Source organism: Natrix helvetica (assembly GCF_964273705.1).
Source record: "Natrix helvetica genome assembly, chromosome: 2".
Lineage (NCBI taxonomy): Eukaryota > Metazoa > Chordata > Lepidosauria > Squamata > Natricidae > Natrix > Natrix helvetica.
In genome coordinates, this window is record NC_138552.1 from 291,269,855 (window position 1) to 291,293,308 (window position 23,454).

The following is a 23,454-nucleotide window of genomic DNA, read 5'->3' on the forward strand; positions in this document are numbered from 1 at the left end:
ACCCCTTAATAACAATAAAAAACTTCTGGATAAAAAGCCCCTCAGCCTCCGTTTCTTCTATCTCTCGGGGTTCACAAACCCGTCATCAAGGCAGGCCCTTGAGAGAGCCAAGGGCCATACCTGCGAGAGCGGGGCCTCCCGCAGGCGGAGCAGGTCCAACCTCGAATAAATAGTTCGTTAAAAGTCCAATGGAATCAGGATGCTAATAAAGGTTGATAGAAAGTTGGTAAAAGTTCATAAAAGTTGATGGTTAATGAGTCGGGGTCTTAGAGGGAGGAAGGAGATGTTAAAATATTTAGATAGAGAAGAAGGGGGTGGGAATGATCGAATACCCCCAATTACATAAAATTGCATAAAACGACGAAGGTGACCACAAGGTGAGAGATTGTTCAAGGTGTTCAGGATGTTCCATGGCAAAGTGACCCAAACGTGGGAGATTATTCGCGCTGGTTCAGGGTGGTTCCTTCCTAGAGGTCCACAGAGACTTACAGTTAGAGTTTGGTGTCCCCTGCTGGCGTTGACAAGGCCTGGGGGGGGGGGCATAGGGGCGTTGGGAGCAGCCAGGGTATGATGGAAAAAACAGCAGAAGTCCAGGCAATGGCAGCCTTCCTTTCCCTCACCCGCCGCCATAGCCACCTTTAGTTGGTCTCTCCCGGCTAACTCACCAACTCCTAGCCATATCTTATTCTCCCCCCCCCCCCCCCGGTTTTAGGTTAGTTGCCAACAGCAATGCAAATCTCTTGCAAATCTCTTGCGCCTCAAGCCTCACACCCATCTGACCTTTTTTGGTTGTTGTTATTTTGTTGTTATTTTGTTGTTATTTTGTTGTTGTTCTCTTCAGCGCTGTTCATGCCAGTATCTTTCACCTTGCACCATTCGTCCTGGGGCAACCCGCAGTCCGCTCCATGCTGCTATTCCGCTCCGTGTTACTGTTCTCACTGTAACCACCATTGCAGCCCCGCCTTCTCCTCGCTCCAAACAGCCTTCCTTCTGTTTCTATTTCAGCGCTCTCCGCGCTCTCAGCCAGATAGATGATAGATAGATGATAGATAGATAGATAGATCAATAGATAGATAGATCAATAGATAGATAGATAGATGATAGATAGATCAATAGATAGATAGATAGATAGATAGATGATAGATAGATAGATGATAGATAGATAGATGATAGATAGATAGATGATAGATAGAATGAATGAATGAATGAATGAATGAATGAATGAATGAATGAATGAATGAATGAATGAATGAATTTACATTGCCGCCTATTCTCCCATGACAACTCAAGGTGGCTTACAGAATATAAAACCACATTTAAAACAATAAAAACTAATAAAAAGCATCAAGTAAATTAATATAGTATAATACAATAAAATCAACCCCCCACCTCTCTCGCCCCAGTGACAGAAAACCAGGCGAGCCATTTCACGGCCTCCATCCCACAATTGAGCCCAACATTTCCGTCACTAAGCAAGACGTTTGTGAAGTGAGGTTGGCCCCCTTTTACCACCTCCCTTGCCCCAGTTGGGAAGCGACTCTCTGCAGTTCTTCAGTTAGTAGCACAGTCGTTAAGTGAATCTAGCTTCCCCATTGACTTCGCTAGTCAGACGATCGCAAAAGGGGATCGCGTGACTTTGGGCCACTACAACCGTCATCCGTATGAGTCACTTTGCCAAGCGTGATGAATTTTGATCTCGTGTCCATGGGGATGCTGCAACGGTTGTAAATGTGAAAACCGGTTCTAAGTCACATTTTTCATTCTTGTTGTAACATTGAATGGTCACTAAATGAACCGTTGTAAGTCGAGGGCTAACTGTACAATGTGCCTACAGGTACTCCTCGACTTACAGCCGTTTGTTTAGTGGCCGTTCGAACTTACAGTGGCACTGAAAAAAGTGACTTACGGCCAGCCTCCCCCCCCCTTATGCAACGTTCCCACAGTCATGTGATCAAAATGTTTGCGCTTAGCAACCGGCGTGTATTTTACCTTCTGGATTCTCCTGGTCACACGGTCACCATTTGCAACTTTCCCGCCCGGCTTCCAATAAGAAAAGCCAGTAGGAGAAGCGGATTTGTTTAATTATTTATTTAGCCTACAGCAGAGATGGGTAACCTTTTTATCGTTGTGTGTTGAAAGTGTGTGCACATGTGCAGTATCTCACACACACACACAGGCACTTTCGCCCCACACCCATAATTCAGTGCGCGTGCAAACCCCCGGCACATCCCCCCCACATGCGTGTGCAATCCCCCTGCAGACGCTCCACACACACACACACACACACGCATGCGAGCATGACCACCCGTATCCCCCCCCCAAGAATGCGCCCCACCCATTTTTGATTTCCAGGTTGGTGTAGGAGGCTTTCCAGGCCTAAAATGGGTCGTGGGGGGCGCCCCAAAATGCAATGAGAGTGCCCCCACCCCACCCATGCGCCCCATTCCCCATGCATGCATGGACGCATCCGTGCATGCGCTCCACCCCGTGCATGCACGGCAGAGACCCGAAGACCAGCCGAATGGCGTGCCCGTAGAGAGGGCTCTTTGTGCCACCTGTGGCAAGCGTGCCATAGGTTTGCCATCACGGTCCTATGCCGTATCGTACATGGACTTGCAATATGTATTAATATTTCAACTAGACGAGGGGTGTCAAGCTCAAGGATCCAGCCTGCAGGGTGCTTAGATCTGTCCCACGGGGCCACCCTGGAAACAGTGAGGGACCGGCCCGCCGTGCCTCTGCCAGCGAAATTGGGCTCCCAAACTCCATTTCCTGCTCCTACAGCCTCCTGCAACTCTCTGCCAACGAAAACAGAGCTCGGGAGGGCCTCTGTGACCTCCGTTTTTGCTGGCAATGTTGCAGGAGGCTGTAGCAGTTGGAAACGGAGCTCAGGAGCCCGTTTTCATTGGCAGAGTGCTCGGGCCTCCACAGGCGCCCCCGACATGAGTGACATGGAGCAGGCCACACCCTCTCTGGCCACAGCCATCCTGGCCCCCCGAGGTCAAACACAACCCTGGTGCAACTCTCAATGAAATCAAGTTTGACACCCCTGACATGGACTAATTCTTTTTTTTATAAAATATGAATGTTAAAAGGATCTATATTTTGATACCAATATCTGGGCCATCTAGCCATTGAACTGCAGCATCGTCTATATGAAAATCAGATACTGGATCGATATATGCCCTCAGGTTACAGCCGGTTACAATGTGATGCTCAGTTTGAACCTGGGACCTACACTTTGATTGACTGTTGTTAAGTTGGGACCTACACTTTGATTGACTGTTGTTAAGCGAGACATTTGTTAAGTGAGTGTTCTCCAATTTTGCAACCTTACTTACTTACCCACAGTGGTTAAGTGAAAAAAAAAATTGAGCCCCAAATTTTGGTTGCTAAGTTGTTTGACTGCTAAGTAAGACAGTTGTTAAGCCAATTCTGCCCCATTTTACGACCTTCCTTGCCACAGTTGTTAAGTGACTCACTGAAGCTTGATAAGTTAGCAACCCCGTCGTTAAGTGAATCTGGCTTTCCCATTGACTCTGCTTGTCAGAAGATCACCAAAGGGGATCCCCTGACCCCAAGGCATAAACTGTCGTAAATACGTGTCAGCTACCAAGCTTTTGAATTTTGATCATGTGACCATGGGGATGCTACAAAGGTCGTAGTCGTAAGTCACATTTTCGGGGGCCGTTGTAACTTTGAATGGTCACTAAACGAACGGTTGTAACTCAAGGATTGCATTCTCTCCCATTTCTCCTGTTTGCAGAGTCCTCTTTGTCGAGGGAACAAAGGCGGAAAGAACGAGAGGAACGTCAGAGTATCGTCCTCTGGGCAAAACCAATTCTTACCTTGCAGTATTTCTTCCTGGAAACTTTAACCAACGCAAAAGAGTGGACCATAAAGTAAGTCCGGGAGAGAAGGAAACTGTTCTGACCGAGGCTTCCCCAGCAGCACGAAGCCGAGTCCTCATCCCCATAAACCCCTTTGATTTAATTGACAGTGAATTCCTCTCCAGCAAAGTCTTCCCTCTCCCACCATCTTTCAAGATAACTCACAACTACCGATCTTTATCAGGCTTGGAGAGTGGCCAGGCCGATATCTTTCAGACGCCACAATACTTGGCAAGAATGCAGGAATGAACTAAGTGTCTCCTGCAAACTCCACTCCCCTTTCACTCCTCTTTTATCCCCTGTGGGAGGGGCCATTCACCATCCACCTGTGGCCTTACTCCCAAGTGGACCCAAGTCCACCCCTGTTCTTTAGCTGTTCCCTTCGTCTGGCAACTCTGCGCAGGCGCACATCGGGAATAGGCTCCAGCTGTTCTTCTGCCTTATTGATCTCTGACTCCGAAGGCAGCTGATAACTGTCAGACAGCCCTGGCCCCTTCTCTGCCTCCGACACAGAGCCCTCATCCAAGCCTTCCCCACACTCCAGCACTGGCCCATATTCCTCCCCAACCTCCTCACTGTCTGAATCTGCTGCGAGGTCTGCTGGCGGCCACAACACAGGGCTTTTATCTGAATGTCATAACTATGAGGACTGGTGATAAGTTCCTTCTTTCAATGCCATTATGACAATTAACCAGCCCTAGCTGTTCCCTTCGTCTGGCAACTCTGTGCATGCGCACACTGGGAACAGGCTCCAGCTGTTCTGCCTCACTGATCTCTGACTCTGAAGGCAGCTGATAACTGGCATATGGCTCTGACCCCCTCTCTGCCTCCGACACAGAGCCCTCCTCAGAGCCTTCCCCAGACTCCAGCACTGGCCCATGTTCCTCCCCAACCTCCTCACTATCTGAATCTACTGCCAGCTCTGCTGGCCACTGGCGGGGCATAACAGAAACCCCTCCCAAAGGATGTGTGGGCACAAAACATAACTTGGGTGAAAGGCATAAACTTTTCCCTCTGTCTATTCTTCCTTCTCCTTGTCCTCCGGCTCTCTCCACTTACTCAATTCCAAATTTCCTGGGACAGGGTTAGTTCAAGAAATTAGATAAATTTTCTCCCTTTTACATAAAACAGGAAGTACTTCTGGTTAAGAGGACTGGCCTTTTTATACTTTATAGCAGGGGTGTCCAAACTTGGGAACTTTAAGACTTGTGGACTTCAACTCCCAGTATTCCCCAGCCAGCTCTGCTGGCTGGGGAATTCTGGGAGTTGAAGTCCACAAGTCTTAAAGTTCCCAAGTTTGGACACCCCTGCTTTATAGCAGGGGTCTCCAACCTTGGCAACCTGAAGCCTGGCGGACTTCAAGTCCTTTCTGGGAGTTGAATTCCTCCAGGATTCAAGTTGCCAAGGTTGGAGACCCCTGCTCTGCAACAGTGTTTTTCAACCTTTAAGTTGAAAGTAGGTCGACTTCAACTCCTAGCTAGGGAATTCTGGGACTTGAAGTCCATCCATCTTAAACCTTTTGCCAAGGTTGAGAAACACGGGTCTCTCGAATCAATATAAAGGGTTGTTTTTATTTACTTATTTTATTTGTGTCCCCGCCTTCATTGTTTTTACGAATAATTCAAGGTGGCAAACATATGCCTCCCTCTTCCTGTTTGCCCTGTAATATCAAGCCTGTGAGGACAGTGGAGCTGAGAGAGAGCAACTGGCCCAGAGCCACCCAGCTGGCTTTCACGCATAAAGCGGGACTATAAATCACGTCTCCTAGTGGTTGGCCCAAAATCATCCAGCTGGCTTTTATGCATAAAAGCGGAACTAGAAGTCACGTCTCCTAGTGGTTGGTTTAAAGATACCCAGCTGGCTTTCATGCATAAAGCGAGACTAGTGTCTTTAATGTCTTTAATGCCTAAGGCGGGATTAGAACTCACAGTCAAAGTGATTGGGCGAAAGTCACCCAGCTGGCTTTCATGCCTAAGGCACAACTGGAACTCACTACTTCCTGGTGATTGTTCCAAAGTCACCCAGTCAGCTTTCATGGCTAAGGCGTAATTTGAACTCATGGTCTCTCTCTTTCTAACCTGGTGCTTTAACCACTAGACCAGCGATGGCGAACCTTTTTTGGCTCGTGTGCCATAAGCAGAGGGAGTGCAGGGGGGGTCGTGCGCAGGTGTGCTGCATTTATAATGCAATGCGCAACCCCTCCAGCGCACATGCGCGCATGACAGGTGCAACCCCCCATTTTTTGCATGCTTTTTTCGACCTCCACAGGCTCCAAAGGCTTTATAGGAGCCTGGGGAGGGCGAAAACAGCCTCCCCCGCCCTCCGGAGGCTTCAGGAGGCTTCCCTGAAGGCTCCGGAGGGCTAAAATCGGCCCTACAATCAAACCTGAAGTCACTTCCGGTTTGCTCGTAGGGACGTTTTTAGTCCTCCAGAGCCCTTCCCTGAAGGCTCCAGAGGGCTAAAATCGGCCCTACAATCAACCTGTTTTTTGCCCTCAGGAGGCTTCAGGGAAGCTCCTGAAACCTCCAGGGGGGTCGGAGGAGGCTGTTTTCGCCCTCCCCAGGCTCCTATAAAGCCTCTGGAGCCTGGGGAGGGTGAAAAATGGCTTTAAAAAAGGCTGAACTCAGTTTGAACCCAGCTTACAGGACAACACCTCGCGTGCCCTGACAAATGGCTCCGCGTTCCACCTGTGGCAGGCGTGCTATGGGTTCGCCATCCCAGCACTAGACCAAACTGGCTCTCATGGCGTAGTTAACACCTGGTGGGAAAAACTTTGAAAAGTAACCTGTGCAAATTCTCTGTAGAGGGCAGAATTCGTTGTTGCTCTTCATCCTTGGGGACATTGGATGGAACTTCGGTGATGTCAATAGGAATTCAAGAAATTACTTTTAGCCAACTCTCATCTCCAACTGGAGGAACTGGACTTCTGAACTGAAAATGCATCTAGTTGGCCATTATTATGTAGGGCTCGACTTACGACCGGTCGCTTAGTGACCATTTGAAGTTACAACCTGGATTCAAACTTTCAACCATCAGGCCACTCCCTCTGGTCACATGACTTCATTTTGGTCGCTCGGCAACCAGGCGCCATTCACAGCCATTTGCGGTCATGGGACTGCCTTTTACCACAGTTTGGCTGAAAATTTACCTCCGTGGGTTCACTTAACAACCACAACCATTCGCTTAATGACTGCCGCGAAGAAAAAGTCATAAAATCGGTCGCGTGATCTATCCGCTTTACGACTTTTGTGAGTTACAACCGTGATGGGCAGGCTTCCATCACGGTCATAATTCGAGGGCTATTTGTAGAAGATACCGATAGTCCTCGGCTTACGACCGCAATTGAGGGCAGAATTTATGTTGCTAAGTAAGGAAATTTGTTAAGTGAGTTTTGCCACATTTTACGATTTTTCTTGTGAAGTGAATCACTGTTAAATTAGTAGCAAGGTTGTTAAGTGACTCTGGCTTCACCATTGACTTTCCTTGTCAGAAGATCGCAAAAAATGATCACGGGAAACGCCTCCCCCCCCCCGTACATGACAACCGTCATAAATATGAGCGCTGTCAAGCATCCAAATATAAATCACGTGACCATGGGGATGCTGCAATGGTCATAAGTATGAAAAATAGGTCATAAATCACTTTTTTCAATGCCGTTGTAACTTTGAACGGTCACTAAATTAGCTGTTGTAAGTCGAGACTACCTGTACCAGGTGATAATAGAGTAGCTCTCACTTGTTGTTGTGGCCCAGCAGCGGCCGGCTGAGCTGTTGGTGGACTCTGACAGCTCACACCATTATGGGGCTGCTCTGGAGGATGAGGAAGACTCTGGAGGGTGTTTGGAGTCAGAGCAGGAACTAGAGAGGCCTGTTGGCCACCAGGTGGCATCGGAGTCAGGGAGCAGTGAGGAGGCACAGAGGGAGGTTGTCCCTGATGTGCGTATGCGTAGAATTGATAGGAGAAAGGAACAGCTGTGGAGAAGACGTTATAGAAGGAAGTAGGGACAGCTGGCTAAGGGTGTGGCCCCTCTCAAAGAGTTTATAGGTGGAGCGATGGGAGGGGAATCTTTGCAGGAAACAACAGTCCATTATACGAGCCGTTGAGAAAGCATTCGGTAAGTTTAATCTTGGGTTCTTGAAGATGACTTTCTAGGCTCCTAGCCAAGGGGTGGCTTTATCTATGTAATTAGTCGTGGCAGACAGCCAAGCCTGTGTCTGCATATTCATTGGACTCATGGGACAGAACACTTCTGATCCATATTTGGAACTCTCAGAGCCATTATTTGATATTCCTACAATATTTTTTTGTACCACAGCGGTGTTGCGACTTTTTTTTTTCTTTTTGTAGGCTTTTTTCTTCCTTTAAATCAGATTGGATTATAGTCCTCTGATATTCTGACATACCTGGAGGACATCACATTGGGAAGAATGCCCTAGATCAGTGTTTCTCAAACTTGGCGACTTTAAGTCCTGTGGACTTCAACTCCCAGAATTCCCCAGCCAGCTATGCTGGCTGGGGGATTCTGGGAGTTGAAGTCCACAGGACTTAAAGTCGCCAAGTTTGAGAAACACTGCCCTAGATAATTTTGCAGGTCATGTGGTTTTTTTCCCCCATCTTTTTAATTCATCAATTCAGGGTCTACAGAAATAGAAACTAGGCTGTTAAACTATGTCACTGAAGCATTTTTAGGCTCTTCGAACTCAATGTCCCTTCTTATTTATATTGGAAGCAGTACAGGTAGCTCTCACCTTACACCAGTTCATTTAGTGACCGTTCAAAGTTACCACGGCACTGAAAAGTGTGGCGTACAACCATTTTTCACAGTTACGACCTTTGCCGCATCCCCAGGATCATCTGATCAAAATTCAGATGCTCGGCACCTGGTTCATATTTATGACCGTTGCTATGAAATGGTATATAGAGTTTCCTGCCTAAGCAGGGAATTGGACTAGAAGATCTCCAAGGTCCCTTTCAACTCTGTTCTTCTGTTTTGTTCTGTTCTGTTCTGTTCTATTCTATTCTATATTCTTTTTTTGATTAAAGTTTTTTATTTTTCCATCTTCATAACATATAAATCACATGTATACTATTACATTATATTATACTGTATTATTAAATGTGTACATCAATTCGTCTTACTAAGAACGCCTAAAAACCAATTATTGCCTCTTCTGCTCTCCATACACCAGATTTCTACTTTGTCCGTCACTTCCTTTTCCCTGTCTCCTATTCTATTCTCTATTCTATTCTATATTATTCTATTCTCTATTCTCTATTCTATTCTATTCTTGAAGGGGCGCAGTGGCTTAGTGGCTAACACACTGAGCTTGTTGATCAGAAGGTCGGCAGTTCAAATCCCTAGTGCCACATAACAGAGTGAGCTCCCATTACTTGTCCCAGCTTCTGCCAACCTAGCAGTTCGAAAGCATGTAAAAAATGCAAGTAGAAAAATAGGAACCACCTTTGGTGGGAAGGCAACAGAGTTCCGTGCGCCTTCAGTGTTGAGTCATGCCGGCCACATGACCACGGAGACGTCTTCGGACAGCGCTGGCTCTTCAGCTTTGAAACGGAGATGAGCACTGCCCCCTAGAGTCGGGAACGACTAGCACATATGTGCGAGGGGAACCTTTAGCTTTACCTGTATTCTCTTCTACTCTGCTCTAAATTCTATCCTATCCTATTCTAATCACTTTTGGCAACTTTCTGACAAGCAAATTCAATGGAGAAGCCAGATTCCCTTAACAGCCGGGTTAACAAACTTACGAACTGCAGTGATTCAGTTAACAGCTGTGTCAAGAAAGGTCGTAAAATGGGGCAAAACTCGCTTCACAAGTCTTTCACTTAGCAACAGAAATTTTGGGCTCAATTGCAGTCACAAGTTGAGGACTACCTCCATAGGATTGCAGTTTTTACTGTCCTTCACCGGTTAGCCAATTCTTTCAAGATAAAACGTGTTCCGGAGTTTGACCCCAAGCACATTAATATTTTCATAAATGTAAACCCATATTCCCTATACAGGTAGTTCTCAACATGCAACCACAGTGGAGGCCAACGTTTTCAGTTGCTAAGCAAGACCGTTGTTCAGCATGTTGCGCCCCATTTTACGACTGTTTCTACTACAGTTGTTAAACGATTTCACTGAGGTCGTTAAGCGAATCCGGCTTGCTCCCCCTATTGATTTTGCTTGTCAGAAACCAGCTGGGGATCATATGCCCCCGGGACGGTTCAACCATCGTCAATATATACATGACCGTGGGGTCATAAGTTTGAAACCGGTCATAAGTCACTTCTTCAGTACTGTTGTAACTTCAGATGGTCACTGAATGAATAATTGTAAATCAACGGTTGCAGGAACTGGATATGTCTAGTTTAATGAAAAGAAGGACTAGGGGAGTGTTCCAATATCTCAGGGGTTGCCACAAAGAAGAGGGAGTCAAACTATTCTCCAAGGCACCTGAGGGTAGAACAAGAAGCAATGGGTGGAAACTAATCAAGGAGAGAAGCAACTTAGAACTGAGGAGGAATTTCCTGACAGTTAGAACAATTAATCAGAGGAACAGAAGTTGCCTCCAGAAGTTGTGAATGCCCCAACACTGGAAGTCTTTAAGAAGATGCTGGATAGCCATTTGTCTGAAACGGTATAGGGCAGCGATGGCGAACCTTTTTTGGCTCGCGTGCCACAAGTGGGAGCGCAGGGGGGTTGTGTGTGGGCATGCCGCACCCATAATGCAATGTGCGATCCCCCAGTGCGCATGCGCGCACAACAGGCGCACCCCCCCCATTTTTACATGCTTTTTTCACCCTCCCCAGGCTCCAGAGGCTTTATAGGAGCCTGGGGAGGGCGAAAAGAGCCTCCCCCGGCCCCCCGGAGGCCCTCCGGAGGCTTCAGGGACCATCCGGAGGCTTCCCTGAAGCCTTCGGAACGCTTAAAACCACCCTCCGAGCAAACTGGAAGTCATTTCCGGTTTGCTCGGAGGGTCGTTTTAAGCGTTCCGAAGGCTTCAGGGAAACCTCCGGATGGTCCCTGAAGCCTCCGGAGGGCCTCCGGAGGTGGTGGGGGAGGCTCTTTTCGCCCTCCCCAGGCTCCTATAAAGCCTCTGGAGCCTGGGGAGGGCGAAAAATGCCTTTTAAAAACGGTGAACTCAGCTCGCCAGCGCTCATGCGTGCTGGCCAGCTGACAGGGCAGCGTCTCGCGGGCTCTGACAAATGGCTCCGCATGGAGTCATTGGTTCGCCATCACTGGTATAGGGTTTCCTGCCTAGGCAGGGGGTTGAACTAGAAGACCTCCAAGGTCCCTTCCAACTCTGCTATTGTATATTGTATAAGGCAGAGGTGTCCAAACTTGGGAACTTTAAGACTTGTGGACTTCAACTCCCAGAATTCCCCAGCTGGCTGGGGAATTCTGGGAGTTGAAGTCCACAAGTCTTAAAGTTCCCAAGTTTGGACACCCCTAGTATAAGGGCTACTTGTAGACTTGCTTTTTAAATATATTTTTAATGTCTTCCCCATCCTGCCTGTTCTTCAGATAGCTGAGGAAATCGGATATTTCTCACTTGAACATTACAGTGTTCGTTTGCTTTTTTAAATTAATGCTTCATTGGGCAAAGTTCAGGATTACGTGGAACTTGTATGCTCAGCCGCTAAAAGAGGACTTTGGCCCAAAATCAGCTATTCTCCATTAGGCTAAATCAGTGATGGATAAGCATGTGCGCGCCCCACCTCCCTGCCCATGCGTGTGTGACCCCCCTCCCCCACACACATGTGCATGAGACCTCCCCCCATGCCCCGTTTTGGGCCTAGTAGGCCTCCCTGCATCTTCCTGGGAGCAAAAATAAGTCGGGGGGGGGCACACCGCACCCCCTCTGCCCCATTTTTTAGGCCTAGTATGCCTCCCTGCAGCCTCCTGGGGGCAAACCTGGCCACCAGGTTGGGTGTCCCGCCCCCTGCACATGCTGCCCCCCGGCGCATGTGTGCATGTGTTCCCCATGCATGCCAGAGACCCAAAAATCAGCTGGCCAGCGGGAGGTGTGCACCGTAGAGCTGAGCTGGGTCAACGGCTTGCGTGCCTGTAGAGAGGCCTCTGTGATTCGCCATCACAGGGCTAAATCACGTCTGACTCTTCATCTTTCCAGCCTTCGAATGAATAAGGTTTAAGTACTTGGGATGTCTAAAGAATTATGAAAAAAAAAAAAGCTTCTGAAACTAGCACACAGGATCACGTTGGATAGTCTGTCTTCTCCTCATCGCGGCTTCTATTCTTCCGGATATAGGACATTTCTCCATCAATGATCTATTGATAATTAGGCTAATCATTTACACTATCAGTCCTTGCCCTGCCCTTGGACATTGAGTTCCACTGGTGAAAGTCCTTTGCAGCATGTTTTTTCTTGAACTCCAGGTGCCCCTGACACTGTGCCCGACATACGCATGACAGGGAATGGGTACATAACCCAGGCAGTCCTCAACTTACGTTCAACCTCAACAAGTGTCAGCCAAAATTAAGAGTCCAAGGCAGAACTTTCCTCAAACTTCCAATTTATTAAGAGAGACATGTTGGCACATCTGTGGAAAACCCAAATCTGAAAGCTTCCAGGGTTTCCCACCCAGTTGAGAGTTCTTGATCTTGCCCCCCACCCTTACAAGTCCATCTCATGGTCCAATCTTCCACTGCCACCCTGACAGTTCCACCCATCCAGTTCCGGTCAGGCTCAGAGGTGCAGAGACAAAGGATGACCTTGGGCTTCTAGGAAGGAATTTATTTTATTTTGACAACACACATTCTACTCCTTACTATTCCCCCTCCCAATTCCCCACTAATGAAAAAAGCACAGTAAAATAGGAGAGAGTGTGGCAGGCCAAAGATCCTAAAAGGAACCGATTGCAGGACTGACAACAAGCTTAGGATTCCATTGTTTACCATCTTTCGTTCTGGATGGCACTGCATGGCCCCAAACAATGCCGGTGCAAAATTCTCCTATATTCATGACTCCTGCAGGTGTCGTGGCAGTAGTGGTGGCTAGGAGGGCTTTTGTTCAATTTTGTGTTGTGCGCCAGCTGCGTCCTTATACCTAGATGGGGAGACCCTGCGCGGACAGCCAATCGGGCCCTCGTCATTTCTCTCGGTTGGATTACTGCAGTGCGCTCTGCATGGGGCTACCCTTGAAGAGCTTTCGGAAGCTACAGCTGGTGAGGAATGCAATGGCGCAGACAGCTCTGGAGGCTCTTAAGGTGGCATGCCAAACACCCGAGTTGCTTTGGTTACTATTTTGCTTCTGGATCCAATTCAAGGTGTTGGCCATAACCATTTCAACCCTTTATGGCATAGGACCAAGGTATCTGAGGAGCCGTCTCACCCCAATGGAACTAGCCCCCCTACTCATTCCAGTGGAAGGGGCTTGTTTCAGACCCCATCTGTTACGGAATTCCGCCTGATGGGGGTCAAGGAGAACAGCCCCCACCCCACCCTGTAGAACGTCCTACCACCAGAGGTGGGAACTGTTTCCACTCTTCCGGAAGGACCTCAAAACCTGTTTTTGCTGGTTGATGTGGGGTTTCTCCAACCTGGAAGCGATTACCGTATTTTTTGAACTATAAAACGCACTCCCACCCCCACCTCCCAGCCGCCAAAAGTGGATGAAATTGTCTGTATGTCTTATAGAATGAATGTTGCAGTGGAGTTGGGGGGGTTGGCAGCGAACACCACCGGTGGGAAACGCTGGAGCCTTAACTGCCAAGCAGCTGAATGGCTGTTGGATTGACAACACGGAATATTGCCAATCAGCTGTTCTAGGCAGCAGAGATCTCCACCGCCTATCCCTGCCGCCGCCGCCGATCACCACCATTCAGTGGCGATAGGCAACAGCAATAGGTGGCAGCGGCAATTCCCGCTGCCGAGAACAGCTGATTGGCGGTATTCCAGGAGGCCAACCCAATCACCAATCAGCTGCTCAGCAGTGAAGGCCTCAGCATTCCCCGGTGGCTGCAGCAACTTAGCTCAGTTCACCGGTGGTGGGTGAAACAGAGTGGAGTCCTGATGAGCTATGTGCTGGGGCTGCGATAATGTGCTGAAGCTGACCCGGCTGTTTGTTGTTTGCTGAAAGGACGCTGGCTAGATGAATACCGAATGGACGCTGGGAGGCAGAGGCAGATATTTTATTTTCTTGTTTTCCTCCTCTAAAGCTTATGGTCCGGAGCGTCTTATAGTGCGAAAAATACAGTAATTAACCATCATGGTTAAAAACCTTTTAGCAACAACTAAATCTAAACTAATTGATGCTCTATAGAAATACTGGTTTTAAGTTAAGAATAGAATGTACAGCACCTCAATTCTGATCGCATGATTAAAATGTTGCAGCAGTCGTCGTGACCAGTCAAAAGTCGCTTTTTCCACTGCTGTTGGGACTCGGAACGGGTCGCTGAACGAACTGTCGCAAGTCAAGAACTATTTGCGCTCCTTTTTCCAGATCTGCGATTCTGACGACGGTTTTTCTTCCTTTTCCACAGACTGTGGCATCGCCGAAGGATAGTGCTGTCTCTCCTGCTGCTGCTTGCCATTCTTACTTCTACGTATTATATCGAGGGAGCACATCAACGGGTAAGGTACACACGCAACATGTAAACGCGTGTTTTCCTGAATTCTCAAAAGGGTTTACGCACATTCCCTCCCTGCTTTTTTCTTTTGACCCAAGCTGTAATTAACACATTGGTAACAAGCCAGGCGAGAGTTTTAAAGAGTTCTTTGAACCTCTTTTTATCCTCGCAAAAACCCTATAGGTCAGGGGTCCCCAACCCCCGGGTCACAACCCATTACCGGGCCTTGAGCATATGTTGTGTGCACATCACTGCTCGTCCAAGCAGCAGCAAACATGTGCGTGCTCCATTTGCATAAGAGGCATTTGCGTGTGCCCGCCACTTGTGCAGAATCATTTTCTCTCCCCCCCCCCCCCAAGTCCTTAAAGCTGAAAAGGTTGAGGAACTCTGCTATAGGTGGAATTGCCCTACAACAGGGGTATCAAACTCAATTTCATTGAGGGCCGCAACCAGTGTTGTGTTTGATCTCGGGGAGCCGGGGGGGGGGGGGGGGAGCCTGGCCAGTTCAACATCACTCACGTTGTGGGCTGACCTAGGCTTCCCCCAAAAAGCATGAAGAAGATTCCTGGTCCCGACAAAACCCCTTTTCTTAAACGAATGTAAATTCCTCTCATTCACCTTCAGCAAGGCCTGGCAGACAGTCTTTCAAAGGAATATTTATGAATGTAACACGGTGAATTTTCCCGAGCCGCCCTACCCAGATCAGATTATCTGCCCCGACAAAGAGGGAGTGCAGGGATCCATTTCGTTATGGACCATCATGTCCAAAGTCAGGCTGGAAGCCTGCATGTGGGTAAGAGTGCCATAAATTGTGGCATAAAGTACTTGTGCTACAGCAGGGATCTCCCACCTTGGGAACGTTATGACTAGTGGACTTCAACTCCCAGAATTCCTCAGCCAGGCTGAGCAACACACACACACACACACAAAATTTAGTTACTCTATAAAGTGGTACCGCCCCAGGCACCTGATGGAATCTGATAGATTCCAGACGGAGCTTGGGCCAATACCTGTAGCCTTGTCCCGCTCCCGCTCCGAGGACCTAGTGACTGCCTGGAATAGGGCGACGACTGGGGCCTTGGACCGGGTTGCGCCTTTGCGACCTCTCCTGCGGCATCGACCCACCCGGGCTCCTTGGTTTACTGAGGAGCTTAGGGTGATGAAGCGCCACAGGAGACGTCTAGAGAGCAGGTGGAGGTCCTCACGCTCCGAATCTGACCGAACACAGGTAAGAGCCTACTTGCGGACTTACCTTGTGGCAATAAGAGCGGCCAAACGTAGACATTGTGCTGCTCTTATTGCGTCCGCGGATAACCGCCCTGCCGCCCTGTTTAGGGTGACCCGCTCCCTCTTATCGCAGGGGGCGCGGGAGACACCCTTACAGGGTAGAGCAGAGGAGTTTGGGGAATATCTTCAGGACAAAATCGATCAGATCCGGAGCGGGTGGACCTCCGTCAGTGGACCAGACGAGCCGCCAACAGCGAGTCTTGAGAGACCATTCTGGGAGGAGTTTGACTCTGTTGCCCCCGAGGATTTGGACAGGTTGCGTGGACGGCTGCGACCCACCACATGTTTAATGGACCCGTGCCCCTCCTGGCTGGTACTGGCAGCCTGGGAGGTGACACGAGGCTGGCTCCTGGGCCTGGCGAACGCCTCATTGGGTGAGGGATACTTACCAACCGCCCTGAAAGAGGCGGTGGTGAGACCCTTGCTCAAGAGACCTTCGCTCGACCCAATGGAGCTAGCTAATTACCGTCCAGTCTCCAACCTCCCCTTTTTGGCGAAGGTTGTTGAGAATGTGGTGGCGCAGCAATTTCCACGACACCTAGACGAATCCGACTATCTAGACCCACGCCAGTCCGGCTTCCGACCCGGGCACAGCACTGAGACAGCCTTGGTCGCGTTGGTCGATGATCTCTGGAGGGCCAGAGATAGGGGTTGTTTCTCTATCCTGGTCCTATTAGACCTCTCGGCGGCTTTTGATACCATCGACCATGGTATCCTATTGCGCCGGTTGGAGGGGATGGGAGTCGGAGGCACCGTTTTGCGGTGGTTCGGCTCCTACCTCTCCGACCGGAAGCAATGTGTGTTGACAGGGGGGCAGAGGTCGTCCCTGAGGCCACTCACTTGTGGGGTGCCACAGGGGTCGGTCCTCTCGCCTCTCCTGTTCAACGCATATGTGAAGCCGCTGGGTGAGATCATCCGTGGTTTTGGGGTTGAGTACCATCTTTACGCTGATGATACTCAGCTGTACATTTCAACCCCAAACCACCCCAACGAGGCTGTCGAAGTGATGTCCCGGTGTTTGGAAGCCGTCGGGGTCTGGATGGGGGACAACAGACTCAAACTCAACCCCTCCAAGACCGAGTGGCTGTGGGTACCGGCACCTCGGTTCAGCCAGCTGACTCCATCGCTGGCCATAGGGGGCGAACAACTGTCCCCTGTGGAGCGGGCGCGCAATTTGGGCGTCCTCCTTGATGCCCGGCTGTCAATGGAGGACCATGTGGCAGCCGTGGCAAGGGGGGCGTTCCACCAGGTCCGCCTGGTGCGCCAATTGCGCCCCCTACTGGACCGGAGTGCCCTGCGCACGGTCACTCATGCGCTGGTGACGTCTCGCCTGGACTACTGCAATGCCCTCTACATGGGGCTTCCCTTGGGACGCATCCGGAGACTGCAGCTAGTTCAGAATGCAGCCGCGCGGGTTATTATGGGAAGTACACGTTACTCCCACGTAACACCTCTCCTGCGCGAGCTGCACTGGCTACCTGTGGCCTTTCGGGTGCGTTTCAAGGTATTGATCACCATCTTTAAAGCGCTCCATGGCATAGGACCTAGCTATCTGCAGGATCGCATCCTACCACACACGTCCCTGCGACCTATCCGCTCACACAGGGAGGGGCTCCTCCTGGTGCCGTCTGCTAGGCAATGCCAGCGGGCGACGCCTAGGAGTAGATCCTTCTCTGTGATGGGCCCAACCCTCTGGAATGACCTCCCCCCAGACATTCGAACTACCACCGACCTCCGTTCCTTCCGGCAAAAGTTAAAGACTCACCTATTTCAATCAGCTGGCCTGGCACTTTCTTAGTTTTACCTCCCGGGGATTTATTCTATTTTAATTGGGTTTGGGGTTTTAATTGTGATGTTTTTAGGATTAGAATATATTTATTTCTTAGTACAGCCTATCTCCCCCTCCAAATGTATCTTAAATTTATTTTATTATTATGACCGATTTTATTGTATTGACTGTACACCGCCCCGAGTCCCTTTCTGGGAGAGGGGCGGTCTAAAAATCTAAGAAAGAAAGAAAGAAAGAAAGGAAGAAAGGAAGAAAGGAAGAAAGGAAGAAAGGAAGAAAGGAAGAAAGGAAGAAAGAAAGAAAGAAAGAAAGAAAGAAAGAAATAGTTATCAAGTTTGAAGATGCTTGTGCTATAGCATTTGCTGACATTGCATCAATGGTTGGGGTCAGCATGCTCATAAAAATGGTGGGTGTTTTGGCTTCCTCAAAAAGCATGAAGCAGATTCCTGATCTCAACAAAACCCCTTTTATTAAACGAATGTGAATTCCTCTCATTCCCCTTCAGCAAGGCCTGGAAAAGAGTCTCTCAAAGGTGAATTTATGGCCACAGACCTTATCTAGCTTGGAAAGCTGCCATGTAAATATTTTCCAAAGGAGGTGCTGTGCAAGGAAAGACTGGGCAAAGAGTCTCTGAGATTCACGGACAGATCTTCACACTCCTGAAAAGAACTAACGAAGGAACAAACGAATTGTTTCCTGCAAAAGCCCACTCCCCTTTCACTCCTCTTTTATTTCCTCTGGGAGGGACCATTCATCTTCCACCTGTGGCTTTACTCCCAAGTCGACCCTGATTTCTTAGCTGTTCTTTTCTTCTGGCAGCTCTGCGCATGCGCACACTGGGAAGAGGCTCCAGCTGTTCCTCTGCCTCACTGCTGTCTAGCTCCGAAAGCAGCTGAGAACTGCCAGACGGACTTGGCCCCCTCTCTGCCTCTGACACAGAACCCTCGTCCGAGCCTTCCCCAGCTTCCAGGACTGGCCCATGTTCCTCCCCAACCTCCTCACTGTCCACTTCTGCTGCCATGGGGGCACCTGTGGCAGCCTGAGCACTCTTCCAGTGAAAACGGGTCCCCGAAGTCCGTTTTAGCCTGCGACAGCCTCCTGCAAGCGAAAACGGAGCTCGGCAGGGACACACGGTCGTTGCGAGCTGCGTTTTCGCTGAGAGAGGCACCGTGGGCCGGTCCTTCACTGTTTCCAGGGCGGCCCCGTGAGCCAGATCTAAGCACCCCATGGGCCGAATCCAGCCCCCGGACCTTGAGTTTGACAACCCTGCCTTAGGAGGACACTGTTATCCAGAAATCTCCCTTGATTTACCAGATATTAGTCCAGCATTTTAATCATTGTCCCATGTTACTTTTCATCTCTTAATCAACCGTTAGACTTCATATGCTTAGTAGGTTGTTGCTAACAAGTACCGTTTGCTTTGGGGTCCTTAGTTGCTCTCTGAACTTGGTTGTTTTCTTCTGGATATTTCATTACCCAACTAGATAACATCATCAGTGCTAGAAGGGAGTGGGGGGGATTGCTCCATATTTATTTACGAGTGGTTTTATCTGTTTGCATTGGTGAGAGTGCTCTTGGTGATAACAGTAAATTAACACTAGATCCACAACCAGGCTGTAAACAACAGCCAGTCAAGGAACTACCAGCTTAGACAAACAATCAGTAAGGAAACAACAGGCTTATCAAGGAACTCGCAAAACATTCCCACCAACACTGAAAGGGCAAGCCACTAATATATAAAAAGAAAGGAAACTCCTTTTTAAGCACTGATTACGTTACCTAGTTGGGTCATGAAACGTCTGCAAGAAAACAACCCTCAGAAAGCACCAAGGAGGCCGCAATCCTCCACCTCCTCCTCCCCCCATTCTCCTCCACAAACCCATCTCCCCTATAGCACTGATGATGCTACCTAGTTGGGTCATGAATTGTCTGCAAGAAAACAACCAAGCTCAGAGAGCACCCAACGGTTCAACCGTGACTACAAATATTCTCTTGTATTTCTACCGTGCACTTTTTTTAAAAAAAGCAGCAAAAGATAACTATATTTATCAGCTTTTCCCGAAGTCCAGGAAACAACCTCGCATCTGTCCCACATATCTCTGGAGATTCTTGAATTAGAATGAGGCCGCTGTTTGTTTTCTTAAAGCTTTTAATTCGGGATGAGAGGGATAAGCTATCTCTTATCTGCCTCTAAGCCGGCGAAGAAGTAGGTTTTTTCGAAAGCAGGGTAGGTCCAAGAAAGAGCCATCCAATCTGAGCTTGAATTAAAATAACTCGCCTCCCTGTCTTACCTTTGGAAGCTACAGAGGCAGACATAAGACGAGGTTAACCAAACTTTATGAATCTCTGCCAATAGCAATAGCACTTAGACTTATATACCGCTTTACAGAGCTTTAGAGCCCTCTCTAAGCGGTTTACAGAGTCAGCCTATTGCCCCCAATAATTTTGGTCCTCATTTTACCTACCCCAGAAGGATGTGAGGCTGAATCAATGTCAGGATCAAACTTCTGGCAGTGGGCAGAGTTAGCCTGCAATAACAATATCACTTAGATTTATATACCTCTCCACAGTGCTTTACAGCCCTCTCTAAGCGGTTTACAGAGCCAGTCTATTGCCCCCCAACAATCTGGGTCCTCTTTTTACCCACCTTGGATGGAAGGTTGAGTCAACCTTGAGCTGGTCAGGATCGAACTCCTGGCAGTGGACAGAGTTAGCCTGCAATACCGCATTCTAACCACTAGGACTTGTTTTCTTTAGACTGTTGATGAGTTCCTTTTTCTTTTGCTTCTTCCTCAGTATGTGCAGTATATGGAAAAGAAGCTTTTATGGTGCGCCTATTGGGCCGGGCTGGGCATCTTGTCCTCGGTGGGGCTTGGAACTGGTCTTCACACCTTTCTACTCTACCTGGTAAGTTTAACTTTTTCAAAGATTGAGATTTTTCACTAAAACCTCGCTCATTTGGGGCAAATGGAGAAAATAAGCACATTTGCATGATCTGTCTCCCTGTGGCTGGCAAGAGGAACATAGATTTTGGTGGGGTTTAAATTATTTTTATCAACCTCGGAAGGGGTTTAAATCATTTTACCGAAGGGTTTTTAAAATCATTTTGCCAACCTCAGAAGGATGGAAGGCTGAGTCAACCTTAAGGTCAGGATCGAACTCCTGACAGTGGGCAGAATTAGCCTGCAATACTGCATTCTAACCACTGTGATGGCAAGAGGAAAATAGATTTTGGTGGGGTTTAAATTAAATAGTTGAGGACGCGGTAGCTCAGTAGCTAAGACGCTGAGCCTGTTGATCCGAAAGGTCGGCGGTTCGAATCCCTAGCACCACGTAACAGAGTGAGCTCCCGTTACTTGTCCCAGCTTCTGCCAACCTAGCAATTCGAAACCACGTAAAAAATGCAAGTAGAAAAATAGGAACCACCTTTGGTGGGAAGGGAACAGCGTTCCGTGCGCCTTCACCGTTTAGTCATGCTATCCACATGACCATGGAGAAGTCTTCGGACAGTGTTGGCTCTTCGGCTTTGAAACTGAGATGAGCACCACCCCCTAGAGTCGGGAATGACTAGCACATATGTGCGAGGGGAACCTTTACCTTTAACCCATCCTTGGGGATTTTAGGTTAAAATTATTTAAAGTGGCTGAGTTCTCGCAAGTGTGCCTTGCTAAAAGCATGCAACTGATTTTACAGTTTGGTGCAGGGCGAGAGCGAGACCACAGAGCCGGCTTCTTCCTTTTTTCACTTATCTGAAAAACTATTTCTTTTCTTTTTCCTCTTTGGAATCGAATGTTGTGGTGGGTTTTGGACTGTGGCCATTTGCTGCCAGAAGAATAACAATTAAAACTAGACAAAACCTACCGTATTTTTCAGAGTATAAGACGCAAATCCCCCCCCAAAAAAGAGGGTGAAAATCTGGGTGCATCTTATACACTGAACACACCATTTTTGGCCTTCTGAAACCCTGCCCCCTTCGCAAAAAATGGATGTGTAGAGGGTTTGGGAGGCCTGCAAAGTGCTCCTGGGGGCTGGGGAGGGCAAAAACGAGCGAGAAACAGGCCTTTTTTTTGCTTGTTTTTGCTTCCCCCACCCCAGCCTCCAGGAGCACTCAATAAGCCTCCTAAGGGCTATGCATGGTCTTTGTTTAGCAAAAAATGGGCCAGTTTTTGCGAAAAACGAGCTAGTTTTTGCTTGTTTTTGTTCTTGGCCCCCTAGGAGCCCTTACAGGCTTCTCAAACTCTCTGCATGCCCCGTTTTTCACAAAGAAGTATGCAGAGGGTTTGGGAGGCCTGCAGAGTGCAAAAACTTTTTTTTTTTTTAAATTTACCTCTTTAAAATCTTGGTGCGTCTTATACTCCCAAAAATACGGTAAATTGGTAGCAAATCATGCTGCAATTATGCAAAATGGACTGAAAGAGGAAAAATGGGTATTTGTTCTCAAATAAAATCAGCTGGCTCATTCGGTGAAATTTATTCCTTTGCTGTATTAAACCTCTGAAAGGTTTAATTCCCCCCCCCTTTTTTTGCGTTCTACATTTTTATTTTGTATCTCTTTCATTTTTTCTTCCTACGGTATTTGCCGGCCGTCTTGTGTCCATCATGAAAGTTGGCTTTGATTAGAACTGCTTGCATACTTTTAATTCCGCGGGGAAGGATTATTGGCTGTACAGGGAGTCCTCAAGTTACAACAGTTCACTTAGTGACTTTGAAGTTACAACGGTGCTGAAAAAAAGTGACTCATAACCGTTTTTTCACCCTTACGGCTGTTGCCGCATCCCTGTGGGCACATGATCAAAATTCAGACAATTAGCAACTGACCCATATTTATGACGATTGCAATATCCTGAGGTCATAGGATGTGATACCCTTTGGCGACCTTCTGAGAAGCAGTCAGTGGGGAAACCAAGATTCACTTAACGTAGAGTAGCGTAGAAAAGTGGAGTAGAGTAGAAGAGTAGAGTAGAAGAATAGAGTAGAGTAGAAGAGTAGAGTAGAAGAATAGAGTAGAGTAGAAGAATAGAGTAGAGTAGAGTAGAAGAGTAGAGTAGAAGAATAGAATAGAGTAGAAGAGTGGAGTAGAAAAGTAGAGTACAAGAATAGAGTAGAGTAGAAAAGTAGAGTAGAAGAATAGAGTAGAGTAGAAGAATAGAGTAGAGTAGTAGAGTAGAGTAGAAGAATAGAGTAGAGTAGAAGAGTAGAGTAGAATAGAAGAGTAGAGTAGAAGAATAGAGTAAGTAGAAGTGTAGAGTAGAGTAGAAGAATAGAGTAGTAGAGTAGAGTAGAAGAATAGAGTAGAGTAGAAGAATAGAGTAGAGTAGTAGAGTAGAAGTGTAGAGTAGAAAAGTAGAGTAGAAGAATAGAGTAGAGTAGAAGAATAGAGTAGAGTAGAAGAGTAGAGTAGAGTAGAAGAGTAGAGTAGAGTAGAAGAGTAGAGTAGAGTAGAGTAGAGTAGAGTAGAAGAGTAGAGTAGAATAAGAATAGAAATAGGAATGGAATGGAATAGAATTCTTTATTGGCCAAGTGTGTCTGGACACACAAGGAATTTGTTTTTGGTGCAGATGCTCTCAGTGTACATAAAAAGACATGATACACTCATCAAGAATCCTAAGGTACAACACTTAATGATAGTCATAGGGTACAAATAAGAAATCAGGAAACAATCAATATCAATATAAATAGTAAGGATACAAGCCACAAAGTTACAATCCTGCAGTCATAAGTGAGAGGAGATGGGTGATAGGAACAACGAGAAGACTAATAGTAATAGTAATGCAGCCTTAGTGAATAGTTTGACAGAGGCGAGGGAATTATTTGTTTAGCAGAGTGATGGCATTTGGGAAAAAACTGTCCTTGTGTCTAGTTGTCTTGGTGTGCAGTGCTCTATAGCGTCGTTTTGAG

At 47.8% G+C, this 23,454-nt stretch overlaps 1 protein-coding gene across 1 annotated transcript in view; it reads left to right on the forward strand.

Annotated features, from left to right (window-relative positions):
- The window catches only part of VMP1 (vacuole membrane protein 1), a 168,263-nt gene that overhangs the window by 31,929 nt on the left and 112,880 nt on the right, over nucleotides 1–23,454 (forward strand). The window contains exons 3-5 of the mRNA XM_081945481.1: nucleotides 3,767–3,902; nucleotides 14,394–14,484; nucleotides 20,353–20,463. Coding sequence (XP_081801607.1) covers nucleotides 3,767–3,902; nucleotides 14,394–14,484; nucleotides 20,353–20,463 — 338 coding nt within the window. The remainder of the gene's footprint in view (nucleotides 1–3,766; nucleotides 3,903–14,393; nucleotides 14,485–20,352; nucleotides 20,464–23,454) is intronic.